At 38.2% G+C, this 24820-nt stretch overlaps 1 protein-coding gene across 4 annotated transcripts in view; it reads right to left on the bottom strand.

Annotated features, from left to right (window-relative positions):
- ces2b (carboxylesterase 2b) overlaps positions 1 to 24820 on the bottom strand; it is a 42596-nt gene that overhangs the window by 406 nt on the left and 17370 nt on the right. For all 4 annotated transcript variants that reach the window (XM_048158760.1, XM_048158758.1, XM_048158757.1 and 1 more), the window contains 31 exons: positions 15746 to 15850; positions 15549 to 15647; positions 15283 to 15429; positions 15110 to 15187; positions 14674 to 14821; positions 14434 to 14583; positions 14020 to 14092; positions 12923 to 13083; positions 12647 to 12836; positions 12428 to 12566; positions 12195 to 12328; positions 10762 to 10915; positions 10527 to 10631; positions 10325 to 10423; positions 9959 to 10105; positions 9740 to 9817; positions 9082 to 9229; positions 8830 to 8979; positions 8565 to 8637; positions 7938 to 8098; positions 6456 to 6645; positions 6236 to 6377; positions 6025 to 6158; positions 4767 to 4920; positions 4557 to 4661; positions 4368 to 4469; positions 2910 to 3053; positions 1640 to 1717; positions 1355 to 1502; positions 212 to 361; positions 24 to 96 (listed from right to left, as the gene is read on the bottom strand). In XM_048158760.1, the coding sequence (XP_048014717.1) occupies positions 24 to 96; positions 212 to 361; positions 1355 to 1502; positions 1640 to 1717; positions 2910 to 3053; positions 4368 to 4469; positions 4557 to 4661; positions 4767 to 4920; positions 6025 to 6158; positions 6236 to 6377; positions 6456 to 6645; positions 7938 to 8098; positions 8565 to 8637; positions 8830 to 8979; positions 9082 to 9229; positions 9740 to 9817; positions 9959 to 10105; positions 10325 to 10423; positions 10527 to 10631; positions 10762 to 10915; positions 12195 to 12328; positions 12428 to 12566; positions 12647 to 12836; positions 12923 to 13083; positions 14020 to 14092; positions 14434 to 14583; positions 14674 to 14821; positions 15110 to 15187; positions 15283 to 15429; positions 15549 to 15647; positions 15746 to 15850 (3959 nt within the window). The remainder of the gene's footprint in view (positions 1 to 23; positions 97 to 211; positions 362 to 1354; positions 1503 to 1639; positions 1718 to 2909; positions 3054 to 4367; positions 4470 to 4556; positions 4662 to 4766; positions 4921 to 6024; positions 6159 to 6235; positions 6378 to 6455; positions 6646 to 7937; positions 8099 to 8564; positions 8638 to 8829; positions 8980 to 9081; positions 9230 to 9739; positions 9818 to 9958; positions 10106 to 10324; positions 10424 to 10526; positions 10632 to 10761; positions 10916 to 12194; positions 12329 to 12427; positions 12567 to 12646; positions 12837 to 12922; positions 13084 to 14019; positions 14093 to 14433; positions 14584 to 14673; positions 14822 to 15109; positions 15188 to 15282; positions 15430 to 15548; positions 15648 to 15745; positions 15851 to 24820) is intronic.

The following is a 24820-nucleotide window of genomic DNA, read 5'->3' as shown; positions in this document are numbered from 1 at the left end:
GAAAAAGAGGACAGATTTTTTACCCAGTGTGTGCAAAGTTCCCCCAGTAGGCCATCACAGTCCTGCATAGCTCTTCCTCTTCCTTTGTGAAAGGAGCTAAAGGGATTGAACCATTAAATGATGTTTTACTACTTTTTAATTTAAACCCCTTTCAGAAAACGTCAGAGTTGATAAAGGATGCATTTGTTTTTGTGATCACTTAAAGTCTTACCGGTTGCTTTGAGATGGGCTTTAGCAAAGCAGGTTCCCTGAATAAAGAAAAGTTCATCTGCATGATCGACACCAACAAAGCTGGGTCTGTTCTTCTGGATCATACTAGGAGGATGCTGGAACTCGTACAGGTAAACCGGTGCTCCTGAGGCTAAAATCACAACAGGGTTCTTTGGTTTTACAGACATTTAAAATAAATGAAAATAAGGTTTTACTCAGAGTATTTCACTGTGACTTTGGGGAGCTAAAGGATATATATTACTACTTAATGTTAATTTATTTTAATATTTAGTCTAATGGTAATACATGGTAATACTATATATATATATATATATATATATATATATATATATATATATATATATATAAAAACTCAAATGTTTGGAAGTTTTGAAGAAATTTTTTTTTTATGTATTTGAAAAAAAGTCTCATCACCATGACTGCATTTATTTGATTAAACTACATTAATATTGTGAAATATTATTACTATTTAAAATATGTTTTCTATTTGAATATATTTTAAAATGTAATTTATCCCTGTGATGCAAAGCTGTGTTTTTTGAGCATCATTACTCCAGTTTTCAGTGTAATCCTTCAGAAATCATTCCAAACTTTTGTAGTGTATATAATTTTATGTTAAAATGTATTGTAAAATTTAACTACATATTAATTTAAAATGAACTCTTTCTCAACCATTGACAGAAATTTCCAGCAAATAATGTTTTCACTGTTATACGGTTGGGGGACGCTATTACGCATCATCTGAAAGAGTAAAGAAACTCTTGATCAAAACAGGTGAAGCAGCAGCAGAAACAAGAGATTATTGCTTATTGCTTATGCTTATGTAAAATAACACGATCATCAAACATTAAACAGCATATAAATCAAAACTGCCAGATGTTACAAAATGAAATGCTGACCCAAGACAAGCTATAGTGAAAATGAGAGAAAAAAAATGCTGGCAGTAATTGGCACTTTAAAAAAAAACTGGAGGGGAAAGATTTAAATGACTCAGCAAATAATATGAAATATATATTATACAGTTTCTACACATTTAATATAGGTCCAGTGCAATATATAAGTGCATTATCTGGAACCTATAAGTTAATAAATATGAATAAATCAGTAATTCATTGCTTCTCACCGCTGTGGTATTTTGCCAGTTGGAGGGCAGGCATATTAAACATCACGTCCCCCATCATCTCTCTATAAATGTCTCTGATTTGAATGGGGTCATTTGTGTCACCCAGATACTCTTTTGCCACCAGGTCAATGATCCACCGATCTCTGGGCTAAAGGGAAATATGTTCAAAGGACAGGATTCCAAGGCAAATAATTTTAAAAAAGAGAGAAAGATTTCCAATGTACTTCTCACTGAAAGATTAATATTACATTATGTATGTGTGTATTCTATTGAGTCGTATCTTACGTCAGGATAACTCAGGGTCAAGGTTTTTATGGCTTGCTCTCTATTGATCCCATCAATCCATCCAGGACCTGAAAAATACTATGGCAAAATAACATTCAGATTTATGCATCCCAAAAAATAAAAATAAAAAAAAAATTATATATATATTGTAAATGCATCATATATTTGTATGTGCTTTGACTTCATATAGTTTTGATGCTTTTTATTTCCAATAAACCTTTTGATTCCGTGTCATAGTGTCAGAACAGTACAACAAGTCATTTAAAAGCTTGAATTTAAGTAAATGTGAGTTGTACTTTTAAAGTGCCCCTATTAAGCTTTTTCAGATATTATCTTTCATGTAGTGTGTAATAAAGCTGTTTGTGAATATAAAATGTCTGGAAAGTTTCAATGATCAAAGTGCAGATAAATGATGGTCTCCCAAAAAAAAGAACTGATTCTTAACATCCGTCTGAAACGAATTGTCAGTAATTCCAGTCTCAATTCCTGCTCGAAACTAAGTAGGTTTGTAACAAATTTGCATAATGCCAGTCTATGGTCTTCATTGGCTGCCCACAAACAACGTCTACTTTGACCCTCAAACACTGTAGTTGTAACTGAGGCCTAGAAGAGTTTGGTTCATGTTGTCGACATGTCGAAGATGCATGAAAAATCCACTTTTCATGCAATTCCAAAGGATGAGATTGATACAGTAAAACTAACACCATCATTACCGTTTGTATCACTGTGTATCATTTGTTGAGGACGATTTGGAGCTTAAAATTCAGATGTGGTAATGGGTGTTACATTTTCAAAGCAGAGTAGACCAATCACAACAAACTGTTCCATCTGACCAATCAGAGCAGAGTATATTATGAGAAAATTAAAGTGTTTTTGACTTTGGATGCATGCAAACCTATTGTAGGAGACCTCTAAAATGGAATTAGGAACCTATAAAATAGCACTTTATTAATTTTTAATGTCATTTTACCTTAATAAAATAATATTTTTTATTCCATATGATTTATTCCATATGATTATATGATGTAGCATGAACTATCCCTGCTTTTTTAAAAATGAACTATTATGTAAAACTACTTAAGAATTTCAGCCTTTGAATAACACTTTTTATGTAAAAATAGTTAAAGTAAATCAAAGTAGGTGAACAATACACCTGTATACAAAAAATACTACTACTATCCTGCGGATACTTTTTCTTGCTTTCTTTATTCAAATAATAGCTGTCTAGAGTGTGATATTGAATATAATAATAAATGCAATATTTACTCACTGCGGTCAGTAAAAAGCCAAACTCATCATTAGTAATACCAGTGATGAGAGGAACTTTACTGAACTCTTGTTTCCGAATGATCTCCTCTACAGGCTTGGGAAGGAAATGAGAATCCACAGCAAGACTAAAGTGCATAATCTGAAACTATAAACACAGTGCAAACAATCCTCACAGTTAACAGCTGCTAATATGAATGACACAAAATATATTCTAATAAAATATATATTCTATCTCTATTCTATATATGCTTTATATTATATGATTACATTATGATGATGATGGATATATGATGTGTAATAATGCATAATATTATCCCTTGTTAAAAAAAAGTGTTGTTGGTAACCAGACAGTTGACGGTATCCAAAAAAAATACTATGGAAGTCAATAGGTGCCATCAAGTGTCTGATTACCAACATTCTTCAAAATATCTTCTTCCGTGTTCAACAGAAGAAAGAAACTCATACAGGTTTGGAAAAACTTCAGTGTGAGTAGATTTTCATTTTTGGGTGAACTATCCCTTTAAGTGTACTTAAAAAGAGTACTTTCATGACTTTCATAAAACACTTAAGTACACTTTTAAAAAGTGGAATAAAAGTTTTATTTTAAAGTACATTTTTAATCAATCATAATAATCTTTTGTTGTGCTTTAAAGATAAACTACACTAAAATACTAAAGTACATGTAAATAATTTATAATTTTGTGTCATTAGATATTACATTTGAAGTTAAAGGTGCTCTAAGCGATCCTCGGTGGATGTAACTTCCTGTTGACGTTCGAAGGACGGAGCATGTTTATTATGTTTTGTGGTCCAGGCTGCACCAGTTTGTTTTTATTGCAGTTTTCGGAGCTTGTGGCGACTACAGAGACCGCGGTTTTTTACAGTGTGTTCAGGGGACAGGCAGCTAGCGGATAGTGAGGAGATGTTGTATGTGACAAAAAATGTTTTGGCCTAAAAAAGCGTGACATCACTTAGAGCACCTTTAATATACTTTAAATGTACTAAATTGTAATTTCATTATTACAAATGTGTAATTACAAATATTTATATGCATGACTCTCATATATGCATGAGTTTCAATAGAAATTACATTAAAGTATATTTCAGTTTATCATAAACGCTTGTCAGTACATTCAGCAGTACACTTTATCCATATTTCAAAGACAAAAGTAGTTATGAAATTAGATATAAAATGTATTTAAGTCCTACTTAAGTTGGTCAAAAAGCTAAACAAACTGCATTTAATATAAATTTAAACTATAATACATGTTCATTTAATGGTAAATAACATGCAATTAAGTGTCTGAAAACATAACATTCAGATCTCATTATTTGTGTAATAAGTACTTGTTTTAAAATATGCTAAAGTGTACTTTTTCTCAAGGGATCTTACTGCTTTACACAGTATGATTTCAAAAACATATTTCTTAATGGCTTATTTTTATGAAAAATTTCACACCTTTTTGGAATATTCCAAAACTTCCTCATCAGACCAGCCCATGATGCAGTCAACGATCTTTGATGAAGTGCTACTGTCACAGTTGCATGATTTGGCTGCATTCTGCAATGATGATCAATATGAGGACTTCAGAAGATTTTAAATAACAAAATGATGACAATATAAGAATATTATGAAAGAAAATGATACCTGGGCTATCAGTAAAGGATTAGCCATCACTATAGCTTCCCAAAGGGCAGTCCCGCTTTCTGCAATGGCACGATGAAATAGACCGGAAGCCAACGGTGAAAGAATCTTAAAGACATGACACAGAAAGTGACTCAATCATTCAGTACAAATAACTTTACAATCATTATGGCTGAATTATGGTTTCTACAGTTATTAAATAAAGATGCATACCAGCGAGGACACACTGAATCCTCCAGCAGACTCTCCAAAGATGGTCACTGATCCAGGATCTCCACCGAAGCTGTGGATGTTCTCCTGGACCCACTGAAGTGCAGCCACCTGGTCCAGAAGACCGTAGTTTCCTGGCGCATGTTCATCTCCTGTGCTACAAAACGAAATGGAATATTTTATCTGAATCTGTAATTAAATCTGAATCTGTAATTAAATACAGAAAAATATATTCACACAATTGGGCTTAAATCGTGTACTTGTGATGCAACAAAATGAGTTTTTTAATAAAACACTGAAACCAAAATTAAAGTATTTATTTAGTCAAAGACCAAAAATAATGATAAAATTTCGTCAATGATTTCGGCCCTTCATAACTTTTTCGCTAATTAAATTTGTCACTGTTTCGTAGAGAAATTTTGTCAATGATTTCAGCCCTCCAAAACTATTTTGGATAAATGTTTTCAGTTTCAGAAATTTCAGTGCATCACTAATACTTACATGGCACAAAAACATTACAATGTTTTTAATGCCAAGTTACAAGCATTAATTGCAATAATTTAATAACACTGAACATTTAATTCATCTTTAAAATAAAATAAGCAAATTAACTTTGGTAACCCTAATGTATTGATGTGATAATTGTTTTCATTTAATTTTATTTTACAAAAAAAAAAATAGGTCAAGCATTGATTTTTTTTTGTAGTTGATCTACACATTTGAAAATGACACTACAGTACACAAATTAAATACAAAAAATATTTAACTACATTATGGCTATTGAAATGGCATTAAAAGAAACAATTTGACAAAGGAAATTTATTTCAGATTTTACTAATTTAATACAAATAGTAATTCTTACACAGAATATGAATTTTACCTACTTGTAGAATCAAATCAACTCAAATCAAGATTCCAATCTTCTACTGTGAATTTTTAATACAATTACATTTGCATCTTATTTTTATTGTTTTTTAAATAGTCAATTAATAAAAAAGTCTTTACATCTATAAATCTGATGTAATAACAATATGTACGTTTTTTTGCATAGAGCCTTTATTTTTTAACTGCCATAATAAAATTTTTTAATGAAAATATTATGAATTGTATTATGACCAATTTTCAGACTTAATTATGCACCACGTCATTTAAATATTGGCACCTCATAATAACATATCATAATTGGTGATATCTTTCCACTTTAATTAAACATGGTATTTTCCAGGGTTACTGCAGCTGTGAAATAACTTATGGCACCAACCTAAAGAATCCCAGCAGACCCAATCTGTACTGAATCAGCACCACGACCACATCCTGATACGCTGACAGAACGGAGCCATCGTACAGTGAAGCTGAACCAAGAGAAAGTCCTCCACCATGAATCCAAACCATGACCTAGGAAACACAAGGACACATTCTCTTCCCACTTTCTATGAGGACGTTCAATCACAAAAAGCTGTTGTTGAACTTACTGGTAACTTGGCGTCTTCTTCACCAGGTTTGACTGGAGTGTAGATGTTGAGATACAAGCAGTCCTCTGAGACCTCAGGAACCTCCACATCCATAGCAAGAAACTCCAGCTCAAGTAATGTCACTTGCCTGTCCTGAATGCACCTAAAGAAACCACGGTACATTAGATACTGGAAATGTCTAAAGTCATTTCAATTGAAATACAGTTGTGTTGCATCTTACATGGGTGGCTGTCTGGTTGCGTCTCTCACTCCTTGCCATTTCTCTGCAGGCTGGGGCCGAGCCAGTCTCAGGGGCCCCACCGGGGGCTTGGCAAACGGTACACCTAGATAGCTATTGACGACAGTTTCCTTGCCCTTCACCGTCAGGAAGGCACCCCTTAGAGATCCTAATTTTGTTTGCACTACAGGTCCTGTCAAGAAAACCAATAATAATATAATACAAAGATTTACTGTTTTTCTTGATTGCTTAAACACCATAACCAGGCTTTTGAACTAAAATTTCAAAACCATAACGCCATTTATCAAAAAGCACACCCATTTCCCTAAACTATAAACACTATTCACCTGTTTTGACACATGAATCAGATTTGTTGAACTGGCACTGCAAAACTCTAGACACAAATCCCTTCATTTTTCATTGCCAACACCATGTGGTCATCTAGAAAGCACTAGCATTTAATATTGTTCACTCAAGTCAGCGTAGCTTGAGCTCAATTAGCACAGAATTACCCACATGGAAACACTAAGAGTCAAAATTTATCACACACCAAACAGAAATTTCAATAGACACATAAAAGAGCCCAAGTCAGTTCATGATCCAGAGAGATGTGATTGAAAAGAGCAGTAAGGAGTGGAGGAAGAGGTGAAGAAGGAGGAAAAGAAGGATGAGGACGAGGATGAGGGGCAAGGAGACAAGGAGTCTCAGATGAAATTCGTGCTACTAGTTGCTTCCATTTTGTAAAAAGGATGTGTTAAGTTACAGTAATCAGTACTTCTATTTTTGTAGGACACAGAGACAATGGAATGGAAAAAGCCTGACTAGACATTTCAGTTAATGCGTGCCAGGGGTGGATCAGGCATGCAAGAGGATTTTATCCCCGCTGCCTGGCTAAGGCTAGTACAGCCTGTGATGTTGATGAGATTCTCTGGCCTGTCCCAGACCAAAGATGTGATGCTGGGGCAGAATATTTTTGTTGTTGTTTGGTGTATTGTACTGTACAGTACATTAAGGAATAGAAAATATGCAAATGTATACACGTGTACATCATGTGAAAAGTTCCGTGAGGGGGGAACCACAAGCAACATAACTTATTACTGGTTTTTGTTTTTTTGTAGTATTGTTTTGAATTTATCTCACCAGTGTGTAAGACTTTGTTGTAGTAAGTGTGTGTTTTGAGGGCTTGTGTGTCATGTTTGAGGGCAAAGTTTGTTTTTTCAGCAAGAGTGAATGGTTTTGAGTGTAGAGCTTCATTTTGACCTGAAAATAGGATGTTTGGGGAATTGGGTGAGATGTTATGGATTTGTGTTTACTGTTTTGAAAATATGAGGCATAGTTTCAAGAAATATGTTTAAGCAATTGAGAAAAACTGTAATATAGTTTGCATGAGGCAAAAAGATCCAAGATCCAAATTAACTTATACTTAGTAAATAAATTATGTTTTTTATGACATTTTTTTTTATTATTCTGAAATTGATAACTTGCCTTCATTCCATTCTTTTATAATCTGTGGAAGTTTTTGTGTCATGAAATTAAAGTGTTGTCCCTTAAAGTTTTTGCCTGGTTTCTGTTCCAGTCCAATGCCGAGATACTCAGCCTCAGCTCCATATTCAGGCCACTTTGTGAGGCCCGGACCATTCGGAGATCTGACGTCAATGACAAACACAACAATTCTAATTCAAAACTGTCACTTGCAATAGGATGCATATTATAATTAATGTTAATTATTTTAGTTTCTTATTTCATATTTTCATGGAAAATATGCATTGCAAAATAATCTGTGCAAAAAAAAAAAAATGTTGTAAAACAATGACTTAAAATAAATTTGTATTAAATTATTTGTATAAAAACAATTGCTCTTTTATAAGTAATTTGTTTTACCACAATAAAAAAACACAAATGAAAAACACATAAGATCTTAGGCTAAAGGTCATTATCGAGACCACTATCGAAAACCGTGCATTTCTACATGCTCCTTTATTTGTAAATGTTCATTAAGAACTAATTTTTAAAGTGACTGTTAATAAAATTTTATTAATTTTATTTTCTTAGAAATATTTATTTTTCCTTTTACCGAGAAGGGACTGTTTTATCACCGATGTAATCACTTACCCAGTGCGGGCAAAGTTTCCCCAATAAGACATGGCAGTTTTACAAAGTTCATTTTCTTCCTCTGTGTGATTATCTGAATTATGAAGAAGAAAGAAAATTTAAGACACTTAAAAAGTAGCCAATATTTCAATACTTTGACAGTATAGTTCCGGTTAAATCTTAATAAAACCTTAATTAATAAAACCAATAAAACTACAGTTAGATCTGTACATCATTAATACATGAATACTACCAAACATATTTCTTTATACAATTTAGGCTGTACCTTCCACCTTCATATGCCCATTTCCAAAGCAGTAACCAAAAACAAACAAAAGTTCATCTCCATGGTCAGTTCCAACAAAACTGGGTCTTTTCTTTTGAAGTGCACTGGGAGCATGCTGGAATTCATACATGTATACTGGTGCACCAGCATCTATTAAGGGCAAATGACTGAATGAATGAATGAAATTAAATGAAAATGGATTAAACTGGCATAATTGGTGCACAGTGATGCATAAATAGAGTAAACTCTCACCTCTGTGGTAATTTGCTACTTTGCGAGCAGGGATGTTGAAAAAAAAATCCCCCATCATCTCTCGGAAACCATCTCGGATTTTGATCCTGTCAGTGGATGTGCCCAGATACTCATTTAAAACAAACTCAGCAATCGCCTGATTCTGAAGCTAAAAGAAGTGATATTTAAATTAATAGAGTATTTTTACTTCACTTTAACATTTGAAGCAACACAGCACAATTTATATATATGATTTTGTTTTTTGTATTTTAGTATTCAGTATTTCAGTCATGTCCTGAAACTTGGTGTTTTCATTGTGTAACATAACTGATCAGTCTGTTTACATAGTTTTGATCATTATAAGTAATAGGAATATACAGTGGGGATAAATGTTTGCATAACTGTAATAAAAAAACCCAATGCTTTGTGATTTCATTACCTAAAATTAACACAGAAATAAAACAGGAGAGGACCTAGAATAAAACCCTGGGGGATGCCACAAGAAATGAATAATTTCTTAAATAAATGCAGCAATTATTGATAGGGGCAAATAAAACTAAATAAAATTAACCAAAATAATATTTATTTTGTTGAAATTTCAAGCTCTGTGTGATAAACAAATAGGTTGATAGATTAATAGAGTAAAATGATGCAGCTATCATAATGTTTTATGTCTTACATCAGAATTAAAGGAAGGCAAAAATGGCATGATCTGCTCTCTGTCCATTCCATCTATCCACTCTGGAGGTCCAAGAACCTACGGAAAAAATGTTTTTTTATTTTATATTAATATTAAGTTCACTAACTTGCATTCAAAGATTTCATATTTTGGAAATAATCTATGACTTTAAATCAATGTTTTACAGCAAAATTATGTAAATAGAAACATTTCCATTACATTAGGTAATGTATAGCCACCATCATCATCAGTAACTCCAGTGATGAGAGGTACTTTGTTAAACTGGTGGGATTGAAGAAGCTCGTCTACAGATTTCGGAAGGAACTGGCCATCCACTGTCACTCCAAAACGAAGCATTATTTGTTCCTGTGTTATGAGCCCAAGATACAACATGCAAAAAGCACAAAAAATGAGATGTATTAATATTATTATTAATTCTAATATTAATCACTTAACTGTGTGACCTTACAAGGTTTTTTACAGAAAGTAAAAGAAGCAAACAATTAATCAAATTCTATAAAATATAAACATTTATTTTGTAAGGATAGATGTATGGATGGATGGATGGATAGTTGCAATGCAAACCCTAGAAATCTTCAATATGTCCTCTTCTGACATCTGCATAACACAGTCAACGATCTTCTTTGTGCAAGAAATGTCACAGCCAGATGCATTTCCCACATACTACAGAAAGATGTTGATATATTTTGATTAAATATCTGTACTTGACAGTGAAAAAAAAATTTAAATCCTAACTTTGAATTTGTAATGAATTTGTGGAATGTACTTGGGCTGTTGGCAGAGGGTTGGGAGTCATGATAGCATCCATTGCTGCCGTCCCACTCTCTGCAATAGCATAGCGAAACAGGTTTGCAGATAATGGAGAAAGAACCTATAGAAGATGTAGAGAAAATCTTTAAAACACACAGGTATATACAAGCCCATCTGTAAAGCCATATTTCAGAGGATCAAAATAAGTCCCTAATCATTGCATGATCCCAAATTTGTTTTTGAATTCTTACATGTAAAGACACACTGACTCCTCCAGCAGACTCTCCAAAGATGGTCACTAATTCAGGGTCGCCTCCAAAGCTGTGGATATTCTCCTGGACCCATTGAAGTGCAGCCACCTGGTCCAGAAGACCATAGTTACCTGGCGCATGTTCATCTCCTGTGCTAAATAGTCATTTATCAAATACAAGGTCATAGAGGTAATGGAAACATGGAAAACAGTCTACAAGTATGCTATACAACTAAAGGCGTGGTCACATTTACCATTAAATCTTGTAATTTCAATTGGAATTCACACATCTGGTATTTTTTTCCTACTATGGCTTTTTGATTATCAACGTTCTTTAAAAATATCTTCATTTGTGTTTAAAAGAAGAAAGAAACTCATACAGGTTTGAATGAACTTGAGGGTTAGTAAATGATGACAATGATGAGAATTTTTGTTTTTTGGGTGAACTAACCCTTCAAGCTCACTGGAAACTCCAATACATTTAAAACAATACAACATTGTTTAAGTTGATTTACATGGAACACATTTTATTATTATAGTATTGCAATAAAAATGTTCAAAGCAAATAAAAAATGTCCAAAGCAAATGTCTTATAACCACTTCATGATATCTTATGGCTATTTAAAAGAAGACTTTGTTTTTGTCATTTAATGAGATGATACAACACATTATAAGGCATATTGTGTGTATTATAATGTGTTAAGAATACCCTTAAGATGCATTATAAATGCAGGCTTCATCTGGTTTTATAATGCACTGTACTCTTAAAAGTCATAACCACAAATAGGTAAGTGTTATATTGTATTGTACCTGCTGTTATGATTATTTATAAGATGATACAACATATTATACAGTTCTTTATAAGGCATTAGCATGTATTATAATGCATTAAAAATACAGGCTTCAGAAAAAAAGAAAGAAAGTAAGTGTACCTGTTTAACAAGGAGACAACAGTGTCAGTGAAGAGGTAAAAATAAAAAAAATAAATATAATATCACTATAAAATATATTAATTGTGTATCATTTCCAGTCAAGCTGTAATTTAGCCAAATTATGCAATAAGCGTGAAAATGTTATTTAATTGTGTGTGTTTACAAGATATAAAATGCTAGCAGTGAAATTAGCCTCTTAGCAAGACAAATGAGTTGGTCATTTTAAAATGTATTTTACACCTCAGAATGCTATTAAACAAATCATTATTTGAGATGTGATCTGCTGTAATGCATGCATATACACTGCTGGACAATCTGAGCGAACGAACTAAAGTACACTGGGGAAAAAAATTAGTGTAGTATCAATTTTCACTCAGAAATTGATAGTAAATTTCACAATTAATTACAAAGAAACAGTAAGTAACTCACTGGATTATACGTGATTTTTTTTTTTTAAATGGAAAGACCGAAATAACTGTTGAGAAGCTGTAGATGTTTTTACCTGAAAAATCCAAGCAGGCCAAGTCTGTACTGAATCAAGACCACAACTACATCTTGATAAGCAGCCAAAGCATGTCCATCAAAAATGGAAGCAGAGGCCATAGAAAAACCTCCACCATGAATCCAAACCATGACCTATTGTGCAACATGTATTAAAGAAAAAACATTAACAACCAAACTTCTTTATGCATACAAATAGAGCAATGTTCAAGGAAATTCAGACCAAACACTAACAGGTAACTTGGTGTCATCTCCAGGTTTAGCAGGAGTGTAAATGTTGAGGTAAAGACAGTCCTCTGATACTTCAGGGATCTCCACACTCAAAAACATATTAGCTAACAAGTCCACAATCACCTCCTTCGGCTGTAAACACCTGGGATAAAGGAACACAAAGTGTCATTGTTTCCAAATGAAAATGACAATTTTATTTCAGTAGTTTTGCTTTATTCTCACATTGGTGGCTGTTTGGTTGCATCTCTCACTCCTTGCCATGGTTCTGCGGGTAGTGGTGGAGCCAGTCTCAGGGGGCCCACAGGTGGCTTGACAAACGGTACACCTAGATAGCTACTGACTACAGTTTCCTTGCCCTTCGCAGTCATGAAGGAACCTCTTAGAGATCCTAATTTGGTATGTACTACAGGTCCTGTCAAAAACAAATGTGTAAAAATCCTTAATTTTATGCAGTAAGCCTTAGTCAATTTTGAAACATTGCTGACTGTGACTACTTGCCTTCCTTTCGCTCATTTATTAATTGTGGAAGGGTCTGAGTCATGAAAGTAAAGTGTTTTCCCTTCAGGTCTTTTCCAGGTTTCTGTTCCGGTCCAATGCTGAGATACTCAGCCTCAGATCCAAATTCAGGCCACAATGTGAGGCCCGGACCATTTGGAGACCTAAACATTTTTTTTTAAATATAGTTTAAAATGCATATGCCAAAATCTTAGAAATGCATTATTTGTACACATATTTGTTTGTTTCATAGAATTTTCAACAAAAGTTTGAATTTAATAACTAAAAATGTCACGTACTTTAACCATCAAGTAAAAAGTAATATACTGTCTTACAATTTAAATATAAGTGAGTGTGCTGATTTTCTACAAAATTTTACATTTTTAAATTTTTCAAGGTAAAAAGTACTTTTTATGGTAACAATAAGTTGTAAAATGTCACATGGTGCCATGCAACTCCCAAAAAACATGAGATTTATGAATTAATACTGTATATGTGGTAATTTAACATGGCATTGGTAAAAAGGTAACAGTTTAGAAAAAAAATCATTTGTTAACATTAATTACTGCATTAGTTAACATGAACTAACAATGAAAAAATACTAAAGCATTTATTAATCCTAATATTAATTTCTACATTTACTAATACATTTTTAAAACCAAAATTGTATGTTAACATAAGTAACATTATGTTAATATTAAATGAACTGTTAAATAACATGAATAAAGAATGATCAATTGTATTTTTATGATCTAACAATAACAAAGGTTAATCAATGTAGTAAAAATGTCTTCATACTCAGTTCCTGTTAACACATACAATAACTATTGTTAACAAATGAAACCTTACTGTAAACTGTTACCTTTTTTTATAAACAAATGTCATGTTAAATTATAACATATACAGTATTAATTCATAAATATCATGTTTTTTTGGGAGCCGCATCATGTGACTTTTTACAACCCGAACTTTGTTTTAAGTTTGCAGCATGCATGTTTCTGCATTTTGGTTGCACCACAGTTGGCAGACATTTGATTTGTTTCAAATATTTATGACATTTAAACTAACTGCTGTTATATTATGTCAAACTGATCACTTACCCACTGCGAGCAAAGTTCCCCCAGTAAGCCATGACAGTTCTAGAAAGCTCATTTTCTTCTTCTGAGAGTTCATCTGAATTAAAACAGGAAGAAAGACATCAGATAGAAAAACTAAGAGAGACACTGTACTGATTTTTTACTATCTATTAAAATCCTTACTCTGACAACTGTTTTTTCAGCAATTTTTTATGGTATAAATCCAGTCATTTCAATAGTAATAAAAGCGAGACAGAAAGATTTCTCCATGCAGATTTCACAATGTGTTAAAGCAAATTAACTGTGTTGACTAACACTGCTGACAATATGCAATGGACCATTTTTTCTGTGGAAATTTTGTGAAAGTTCGCTAATGTGACCATACTTCTAAAACACTAAATCCATTTGTTACGTTTCCTAATATTATTCGAGTTGTACCTTCCAGCTTTATATGTCCATCTCCAAAGCAAAAACCAAGAACAAATGTAACTTCATCTGCATGGTCACTTCCAACAAAACTGGGTCTTTTCTTTTGAAGTATACTGGGAGCATGCTGGAACTCATACATGTATACTGGTGCACCAGCATCTAAAAACAGATGAATTGATAATGATCTTTGTGTATCATTGAAACAGCATTCTATGAATTTAACACAGTCATACTTGAACAAACTCTCACCTCTGTGGTAATTTGCTACTTTGCGAGCTGGGATGTTGAACACAAAGTCTCCTAACATCTCTCGAAAACCATCGCGGATTTTTATTTTGTCAATGGATGTGCCCAGATACTCGTTTAAAACAAGCTCAAGAACTGACTGATCTTGAAGCTAAAGGGGATAAAAATTGACCAGAAATATTATACAAAATTTGTTATAATAAAAAGTATTTTTTAATTACAAATCATAGGCTAGTCCTGCAGCACAATATCAGAGAAACCCTACACCTCCCCCAGCTCCACCTGCCAAGATCTGCTACAGGATTTATTCATACAGGTCTATTTATGAAGCTGCAGCATGTGTGTGTGTGTGTGTGTGTGTGTGTGTGTGTGTGTGTGTGTGTGTGTGTATGCATACTATGCAAATAAGTATGTAAAACTGAAGATAAAACTTTCTTACAGCTTGATTAAACATGGTCAAAAACGGCACAATCTGTTCTATGTCCATCCCATCTGTCCATCCAGGAGGTGAAAAGAACTATGGAAAAACAGTTGCTAAATATGAATATACTGTAAAATTCTGAGTGAAGTTCAAATTTTTGGAAAAACAAATCTCAACAAGTCTGTCTTTACATTGGGCAGCATAAATCCACACTCATCATTATTGATTCCATTGATCAGAGGCACTTTTTTAAACTGGTGGGACTGAAGAAGCTCTGCTGCAGGTTTTGGAAGGAACTGGCCATCCACTGTTACTCCAAAACGAAGCACTGGATGCTCCTGTTTCAAAAGACAAATATATGAAAACACACAGTTTAGTACATAGGTGGACTGCTGGCATATATTTGTGAATGTTCACAAAGATTCAATATGAAAATCCAGTATTTGGGCAGACAGACCTTAGCAATTGTCAAGATGTCTTCTTCTGTCAGCTGCATCACACAGTCAACAATCTTCTTTGTGCTTGAAATATCACAGCCAGAAACATTTCCAACAGCCTAGAGAGAAACAAGTGATGTTTACATTACATTTATTTCATTTTTACTACAGAAAGTTGTAAATGAATTTGTTTAGAAATTGAACAGGTGTAACTGACCTGAGCTAATGGCAGAGGGTTGGGATTCATGACAGCATCCATTGCTGCTGTACCACTCTCTGCGATAGCATGGTGGAAGAGGTTTGCAGATAATGGTGAAAGAACCTATGAATTTTTTTTAGAAATATTTAGGTCAATGAAATTATGCTAATTTTTTTGTCTGAAAAATACTACTTAAAATTACTTTTGATATTTTTTATGCCCTGACATAAAATGAAAAAGAAAAAAAAACTTATGAAATGAATGAAAAAAAAACTTCTTTAAAAGTTGTTTGGCATTATCTTTTTTATCATTTCTGTGAAGCAGTGAGAAGTTTTTTTTTTTTTTTTTTTAAATATTACCCATATGTGGAAAACTTAAAGGGATAGTTCACCCAAAAATGAAAATTCTGTCAGTAATTACTCACCCTCATGTTGATACAACCATGTAAGTCTTTCTTTCATCTTCTGATCACAAATTAATATTAATAATACTTTTCGTGCAAAAAAAACAAATAAAAGAACGACTTTATTCAACTATTCATTTTCTCTCTTGTAGGCCTCTGAAGTTAGTTCACGAGAGCTCCATGACGCATGCGCGAGAACTAAACTGACGACGGTCTTCTTCTACTACTAATTGTTACTGGCTGCTCACTCCTTAGGAGTATTACCACCACCTAGTGTTCAAGATGAAGTGCTGGCAAAGCCGGAAGCGCTAAACTTTGTTTACAAGCAGGTGAACGCGCGCGCTGTATGTAAAAACCATTATTTGTAAATATGTCGGCAGATTTTGACGTAGATGAAGACTTGAATTTTTTTAACCAACCTTACTTATTCGAACCTGAATACACAGACATTGAAATGCAAGAGATGGAAGAGGCTGCCGCTGCAACACAACCACAGTCTCAAACTTTCAAGCTGTGGCATGACAATGTCCCAATCGATGCAGCACATTGTCACGATCACCTGTGAGAGTGCCCATCAGCCACTAGAGGGCACTCCATCTTGGACTCTTGTTTTCACCCCTTGGACTACAATTCCCATATTCACCCCTGGACTCATTATTACACTCATTGCACTCAGCTGTTTTGTGTTTCATCATTAGTGTCTGTCTATTTATACTCAGTTGTGTCTGTCCTTGGTTGTGGTTTGTTGTATTTGTTATGTGCACTGTTTTATATCTCTGGCTTGTTGTTTTGTGGACTGATTACCTGGATTTTGACCTCTTGCCTGCCTTGGATTTACGTTTCTGGACTCCCCAATAAATACTTATGCTGCACTTGGATCTTTTACATCTTGTTCTTGTGCACCCGTGACAGAACAAACCACCACACAAAGGATCCAGCAGCATGAGTATTCGGATTAGTTCCCCAGCCTCCATTGGAGAGCGGATGGCTCTGGTTCGGGCAGTATTGGCGCTGCGACAGGAGGGGAGTGAGGTAGGGTGTTTTGCCCAATTTTTCTGGACATTTTCAAGAGGACTGCGGTATAATGATGAGGCGTTAAAAGGGATTTTTAATGGATGCCTCGACAACCCTCTGTCTCAGTGGGAGTTGGAGGGGCTCCAGACCCTGGATTTTTGGGGTTTCGTTTTCTACCTCGAGGATCGGGGTAGGAGAACCTCACCTAATCTACCAGTCAGTGAGTCCGTTCCCGCCTGTGAGTCCACTCCAGAGTCTTCAGAGGAGGTGGGCACTGAGCCTCAGCTTCACTCCGGTAAAGGGAGGAGGAGGAGAAGGAAGAAGGCTTCTTCCATCCTTCAAGGCCTGGAGTCAGCTCCAGCCAGTGAGCCCGCTCCAGCCAGTGAGCCCGCTCCAGCCAGTGAGCCCGCTCCAGCCAGTGAGTCCACTACAGAGCCCGCTCCAGCCAGTGAGTCCGCTCCAGCCAGTGAGTCCGCTCCAGCCAGTGAGTCCGCTCCACAGAGCCCTCCAGCCAGTGAGTCCGCTAGCCCGCTCCAGCCAGTGAGTCCGCTACAGAGCCCGCTCCAGCCAGTGAGTCCGCTACAGAGCCCGCTCCAGCCAGTGAGTCCGCTACAGAGCCCGCTCCAGCCAGTGAGTCCGCTACAGAGCCCGCTCCAGCCAGTGAGTCCGCTACAGAGCCCGCTCCAGCCAGTGAGTCCGCTACAGAGCCCGCTCCAGCCAGTGAGTCCGCTACAGAGCCCGCTCCAGCCAGTGAGTCCACTACAGAGCCCGCTCCAGCCAGTGAGTCCGCTACAGAGCCCGCTCCAGCCAGTGAGTCCCTACAGAGCCCGCTCCAGCCAGTGAGTCCGCTACAGAGCCCGCTCCAGCCAGTGAGTCCCTACAGAGCCCGCTCCAGCCAGTGAGTCCGCTACAGAGCCCGCTCCAGCCAGTGAGTCCACTACAGAGCCCGCTCCAGCCAGTGAGTCCACTACAGAGCCCGCTCCAGCCAGTGAGTCCACTACAGAGCCCGCTCCAGCCAGTGAGTCCGCTCCAGCCAGTGAGCCCGCTCCAGCCAGTGAGTCCACTACAGAGCCCGCTCCAGCCAGTGAGTCCGCTCCAGCCAGTGAGCCCGCTCCAGCCAGTGAGTCCACTACAGAGCCCGCTCCAGCCAGTGAGTCCACTACAGAGCCCGCTCCAGCCAGTGAGTCCACTACAGAGCCCGCTCCAGCCAGTGAGTCCGCTCCAGCCAGTGAGCCCGCTCCAGCCAGTGAGTCCACTACAGAGCCCGCTCCAGCCAGTGAGTCCGCTCCAGCCAGTGAGCCCGCTCCAGCCAGTGAGCCCGCTCCAGCCAGTGAGTCCACTACAGAGCCCGCTCCAGCCAGTGAGTCCACTCCAGCCAGTGAGTCCGCTCCAGCCAGTGAGTCCGCTCCAGCCAGTGAGTCCGCTCCAGCCAGTGAGTCCGCTCCAGCCAGTGAGTCCGCTCCAGCCAGTGAATCCTTGTTGGGTGAGCCACCGCCTCACCCTCATAAGCGGAGGAGAAGGAGGAAAAGGGCTTCCTCCGTCCGACAAGGCCTGGAGACCACTCTAGAGGTTGTCTGTGGGTTCTCCAAGCGCCTTGCCCTGCCGGCGCCAACGAAGCGCCTTGCCCTGCCGGCGCCAACGAAGCGCCTTGCCCTGCCGGCGCCAACGAAGCGCCTTGCCCTGCCGGCGCCAACGAAGCGCCTTGCCCTGCCGGCGCCAACGAAGCGCCTTGCCCTGCCGGCGCCAACGAAGCGCCTTGCCCTGCCGGCGCCAACGAAGCGCCTTGCCCTGCCGGCGCCAACGAAGCGCCTTGCCCTGCCGGCGCCAACGAAGCGCCTTGCCCTGCCGGCGCCAACGAAGCGCCTTGCCCTGCCGGCGCCAACGAAGCGCCTTGCCCTGCCGGCGCCAACGAAGCGCCTTGCCCTGCCGGCGCCAACGAAGCGCCTTGCCCTGCCGGCGCCAACGAAGCGCCTTGCCCTGCCGGCGCCAACGAAGCGCCTTGCCCTGCCGGCGCCGCCAGAGCAGCCGGAGCACGCTGCCGTCCCAGAGCAGCCCCAGCCTGAGCACGCTGCCGTCCCAGAGCAGCCCCAGCCGGAGCACGCTGCCGTCCCAGAGCAGCCCCAGCCTGAGCACGCGGCCGTCCCAGAGCAGCTCCAGCCTGAACACGTTGCCGTCCCTGAGCAGCTCCAGTCCGAACACGTTGCCATCCCAGAGCAGTTCCAGTCTGAGCCCGCTGCCGTCCCTGAGTCCTCCGCTCTCCCTGATACGACCACGGAGGCCGTCACCGAGCTGTCCGCTCTCCCTGATACGGCCACGGAGGCCGTCACCGAGCTGCTCGTTCTCCCTGATACGGCCACGAAGCACCCTTGGCCAGCCCTGTCGCCACCGCCCGGATCTTCTGTCCTGCCGCCATCATCCAAGCCTTCTGCCCTGCCGCCGCCGCCGCCCAGGCTTTCTGCCCTGCCGCCACTGCCCAGGCCGTCTGAACCGTTGGAACCAGCCTGGTCAGTTCCTCCGGCACCACCCTGGCAATCAGCCAGGATTCCAGACCCGCTGGAACCAGCCTGGTCAGTTCCTCCAGCGCCACCCTGGCAATCAGCCAGGACTCCAGAACCACTGGAACCAGCCTGGTCAGTTCCTCCAGCACCGCCCTGGCTATCTGTTGGGCACCCTGGATCTGGCCCACCATCCCTCCCCCTGATCCTCCTCCTGTCCACCTCCCTCCTGAGTTTTTTGTGTTTTTGTTTGTTTTTTGGTGGAGCGTCTGGTAGCCGCTCCTTTGAGGGGGGGTAATGTCACGATCACCTGTGAGAGTGCCCATCAGCCACTAGAGGGCACTCCATCTTGGACTCTTGTTTTCACCCCTTGGACTACAATTCCCATATTCACCCCTGGACTCATTATTACACTCATTGCACTCAGCTGTTTTGTGTTTCATCATTAGTGTCTGTCTATTTATACTCAGTTGTGTCTGTCCTTGGTTGTGGTTTGTTGTATTTGTTATGTGCACTGTTTTATATCTCTGGCTTGTTGTTTTGTGGACTGATTACCTGGATTTTGACCTCTTGCCTGCCTTGGATTTACGTTTCTGGACTCCCCAATAAATACTTATGCTGCACTTGGATCTTTTACATCTTGTTCTTGTGCACCCGTGACACACATGCTCTCCTGTTCAGTTGGCATCGCCTGGCACTGATTACATTTACACCACCAGCTCTCCAATGCTCTCTGTCTTTCGGAAGTTTGAGACTGTGGTTGTGTTGCAGCGGCAGCCTCTTTCATCTCTTGCATTTCAATGTCTGTGTATTCAGGTTCGAATAAGTAAGGTTGGTTAAAAAAATTCAAGTCTTCATCTACGTCAAAATCTGCCGACATATTTACAAATAATGGTTTTTACATACAGCGCGCGCGTTCACCTGCTTGTAAACAAAGTTTAGCGCTTCCGGCTATGCCAGCACTTCATCTTGAACACTAGGTGGCGGTAATACTCCTAAGGAGTGAGCAGCCAGTAACAAGTAGTAGTAGAAGAAGACCGTCGTCAGTTTAGTTCTCGCGCATGCGTCATGGAGCTCTCGTGAACTAACGTCAGAGGCCTACAAGAGAGAAAATGAATAGTTGAATAAAGTCCTTCTTTTGTTTGTTTTTTTCGCACGAAAAGTATTATCGTCGCTTGAGAAACGTACGGTTGAGCCACTGAAGTGGCATGGACTATTTAAACATTTTCTTCACTGACTCTCTGGACGGACAAGTTTGGGCCCCCTTAAAGCCAATGGAGGAGTATTCCACCGCTCATATTTAATCACAAAAATATTAATTTGTGATCTGAAGATGAAAGAAAGACTTACATGGTTGTATCAACATGAGGGTGAGTAATTACTGACAGAATTTTCATTTTTGGGTGAACTATCCCTTTAAGATAAAACAGGAAATTATATTTATTCATGAAATGGATATACAATATTTAATATAAAATACCTTTTATTGCAAAAATATATTTCACATTTTTGAAAATGATGATTAAAGGGTTAGTTCACCAAAAAAAAAAAAAATTTGTCATTAATTACTCACCCTCATGTCATTCTACACCCGTAAGACCTTCCTTCATCTTCAAAACACAACTGAAGATATTTTTGATAAAATCCAATGGCTCAGTGAGGCCTTGTCATGATCACTTGTCATGTCTGCCACTAGAGGGCACTCCAACCTGGATTTTTGGTTTTCATTACTAGGACTTCATTTCCCATACCCACTTCCCGGACTCATTATTCCGTTATTGCATCCAGCTGTCTTGTATTATGTTATTAGTGTCTGTCTATTTATATTGAGTTGGTTTCTACTTTTGTTCATCAAGGTTTCGTTTTATGTCACTGGCGTTTGTTTATTTTCCCTGTTTCTGTTATGGACTGTTCGATGGATTTATGACCTTTGCTCGGACGACTATGATCTTGGATTTGTTTATTAAAAGCTGCACTTGGATCTACTTGCCAGTTTCCGTGTTGGTACGTGACAGGCCTCTATTGCTAACAAGATAATTAACACTTTCAATGGCCAGAAAGCTACTAAAGACATATTTAAAACAGTCCATGTGACTGCAGTGGTTCAACTTTAAAGGTGCCCTAGAATCAGTTTTTACAAGATGTAATATAAGTCTAAGGTGTCCCCTGAATGTGTCTGTGACATTTCAGCTCAAAATACCCCATAGATTTTTTTTAAATGAACTTTTTTAACTGCCTATTTTGGGGCATCATTAACTATGCACCGATTCAGCGCGCAGCCCCTTTAAATCGCACACTCCCTGCCCCCCTGAGCTCTCGACTATAATACAGTGCATTTACAAAGTTCACACAGCTAATATAACCCTCAAATGGATCTTTACAAGATGTTCGTCATGCATACTGCATGCATGCGTCAGATCATGTGAGCATAGTATTTATTTGGATGTTTACATTTGATTCTGAATGAGTTTGATAGTGCTCCGTGGCTAACGGGCTAAAGCTAACATTACACACTGTTGGAGAGATTTATAAAGAATGAAGATGTGTTTGTGCATTATACAGACTGCAAGTGTTTAAAAATGAAAATAGCGACGGCTCTCTTGTCTCCGTGAATACAGTAGGAAACGATGGTAACTTTAACCACATTTAACAGTACATTAGCAACATGCTAACAAAACATTTTTTCGGAGGTCTTTTAAACAAATGAGATTTACATAAGAAGGAGGAAGCAACATTTAACAGTAGATTAGCAACATGATAACAAAACATTTTTTCTGAGGTCTTTTAAACAAATGAGATTTACATAAAAAGGAGGAAGCAATGGAGTTTGAAACTCAATGTGTGTCTTTTCCATGTACTGAACTCTTGTTATTCAACTATGCCAAGGTAAATTCAATTTTTGATTCTAGGGCACCTTTAATGTTATGAAGTGACGAGAATACTTTTTGTGGGCCAAAAAAGTAAATAAAAAAAATGACTTTTCAACAATATCCAGTGATAGGTGATTTCAAAAAACTGCTTTGAAGTTTCTTCAAATCTTCTTCAAATCAAATCAATCTTTTGTTTTAAATTAGTGGTTCAGATCCCGTATCAAACTGCCAAAGTCACGTGAACTATTGAAATAACACTTATGACATATCAAAGCCTTGTTTACTGAAATCACGTGACTTCGGTGCTCCAACCTCTGATTCGAAACAAGTTTTGAAATGGGTGTAGAACGACATGAGGGTGAGTAATAAATGACATAATTTTTGGTTGAACTAACCCTTTAAGATTTGAACACAAGTGTATAATAAAAATATGTTATTACTTTTTACTATGCACTATTGCTATTAACTAAAAAGTGAAATACTAAAAACTTTTCATAAATCTGAAATAAAATATAATATAAATATAGATGGAAAATTTAAAAACCTGAAACAAATGTTTAAGTTAAAAGGTGAAGTAGGTAAGAATTTTTTGTGTAAAGTCATTTATATAGATCAGTGGTAAAAATACATTCTTTTAGTTTATTATTTATTGACTACTATGAGAAGGTGTTTAGCTGCAGTGGGACCATGGCTGGTGCGTTACATGGGAACATACAGAGACATTCAAGACATTCAGCTTCAGTTACAGAAGTGCAAGACAAATTTCACTGCATTTAGACAATTACAATGAGGAGAAATATATTTCTTTATTATCATTTCTCTAATGCTAAAACTCTATATAAATTACTTAATATATTAATAAAATTTAACATTTTCAACTAAAAACCTTATCACCTTTTTTTTTTTTTTTTTTTTTAAATCATTACTATTGATAGACAGAAAAGTATTAAAAAGAGCTTGTGACTAAACCTTGTAACATTGGCTCCTCAATGTGTTGGTCAAACCTCGTAACTCCACCCGCCTCTATCGTATCACCAGGTTGTTGACCACTGCACTACGCCATGCTGACCAATGCTGCATGCTGCCTATGCACTGTGAAGGTCACCAATCACAACCTTGTCAGGCTTAAGCACTGAAGGACTCAATGGGCCTCGACCCAGAGAAACCTAAATGCATCAGCAACCAAAAGGACGCATCCTGTGACACCACACTCTTGCTACGTAGAAGCTCAGTGTTATAGGCACAAAGAAAAAAAACCCAAAGCCTCTGTTCTGCCGAACAACAGCATTGCTCTGGACCAGAGAATGAACCTCATTGGTTACGCAGCACATTTGAGCTTCTGGAAGAGGTTTGTTCTTGTGCGTCATTCAGGTTCAGTTCACAGCTCGATTTATATGGAATCCGATCTCTTTATGAACATTTTGAAGCATGAAAGATGAAGTTGCAAAGGCAGTCAGTGGAGGGACAGAAAGCTCTCAGAGTTCATCAAAAAGATCTTTATTTGTGTTCCGAAGATGTACAAAAGTCTTACGGGTTTGGAACGACATGAGGGTGAGTAATTAATAAAATTATTTTCATTTTAGGGTGAACTAACCCTTTAAGCCCCACCAAAAACAGGATGTAAGCATTAAGCAGGGTTCTCCTAGAGAACCTAGCAGACATAAGCTGTGCCCTCTCTAATCTCCAAGCCTTCTTCTGAAGCTCTATCTACCTCTCTACCCCAACACCAGCATAAACTGAATGGGGGAGAAAATACTACCCGTTCAACCCTCATGGACCCCCAGAGAGGGATATATCTCTTAAAAGCTGCTGATTGAGACCTCGCCTCAACTTCTCTATGGCCATCTCACCAACAGTCCAAAGAGGCCAGAGTGTAAGATCAGAGCATCAAGGAGAAAGGGTGTCTTATTTTCCTTGTCACAGATGCCTCTCTGTAGCAACTTTAGCAACCATCGAATGACCATTGCACAGCCCCTCCACATGCGAATAAGACACACTATTAAAGAAACTATACAAGCTGACAGATTCCACCATGATTTCGACAACTCATTGTGGAGATCTGGGAGAAGTAAAAGGCTCACAGACTTATTCGCGGAGGAGGCGGATTATTAATAACACCCGCCTCAACTCTTTCCGCATCTAATTCCTCATAACTAGACATGCCACATTAAAATGTTCTCAGCCGTGTCAGAAGCACCAACAGAGTGGCTTAGAAAAACAACAGAGCTAGCAGCAGAAGACCAAAAAGTGGAAAACTCCTGTCAAGACTCTTCCCCATGCTCTGCCTACATTCTCCATGATCAATCCTGCC

This window comes from Megalobrama amblycephala, linkage group LG15 (assembly GCF_018812025.1).
Source record: "Megalobrama amblycephala isolate DHTTF-2021 linkage group LG15, ASM1881202v1, whole genome shotgun sequence".
NCBI classification, from domain to species: domain Eukaryota; kingdom Metazoa; phylum Chordata; class Actinopteri; order Cypriniformes; family Xenocyprididae; genus Megalobrama; species Megalobrama amblycephala.
This window is presented reverse-complemented; position numbering and strand designations above follow the sequence as displayed.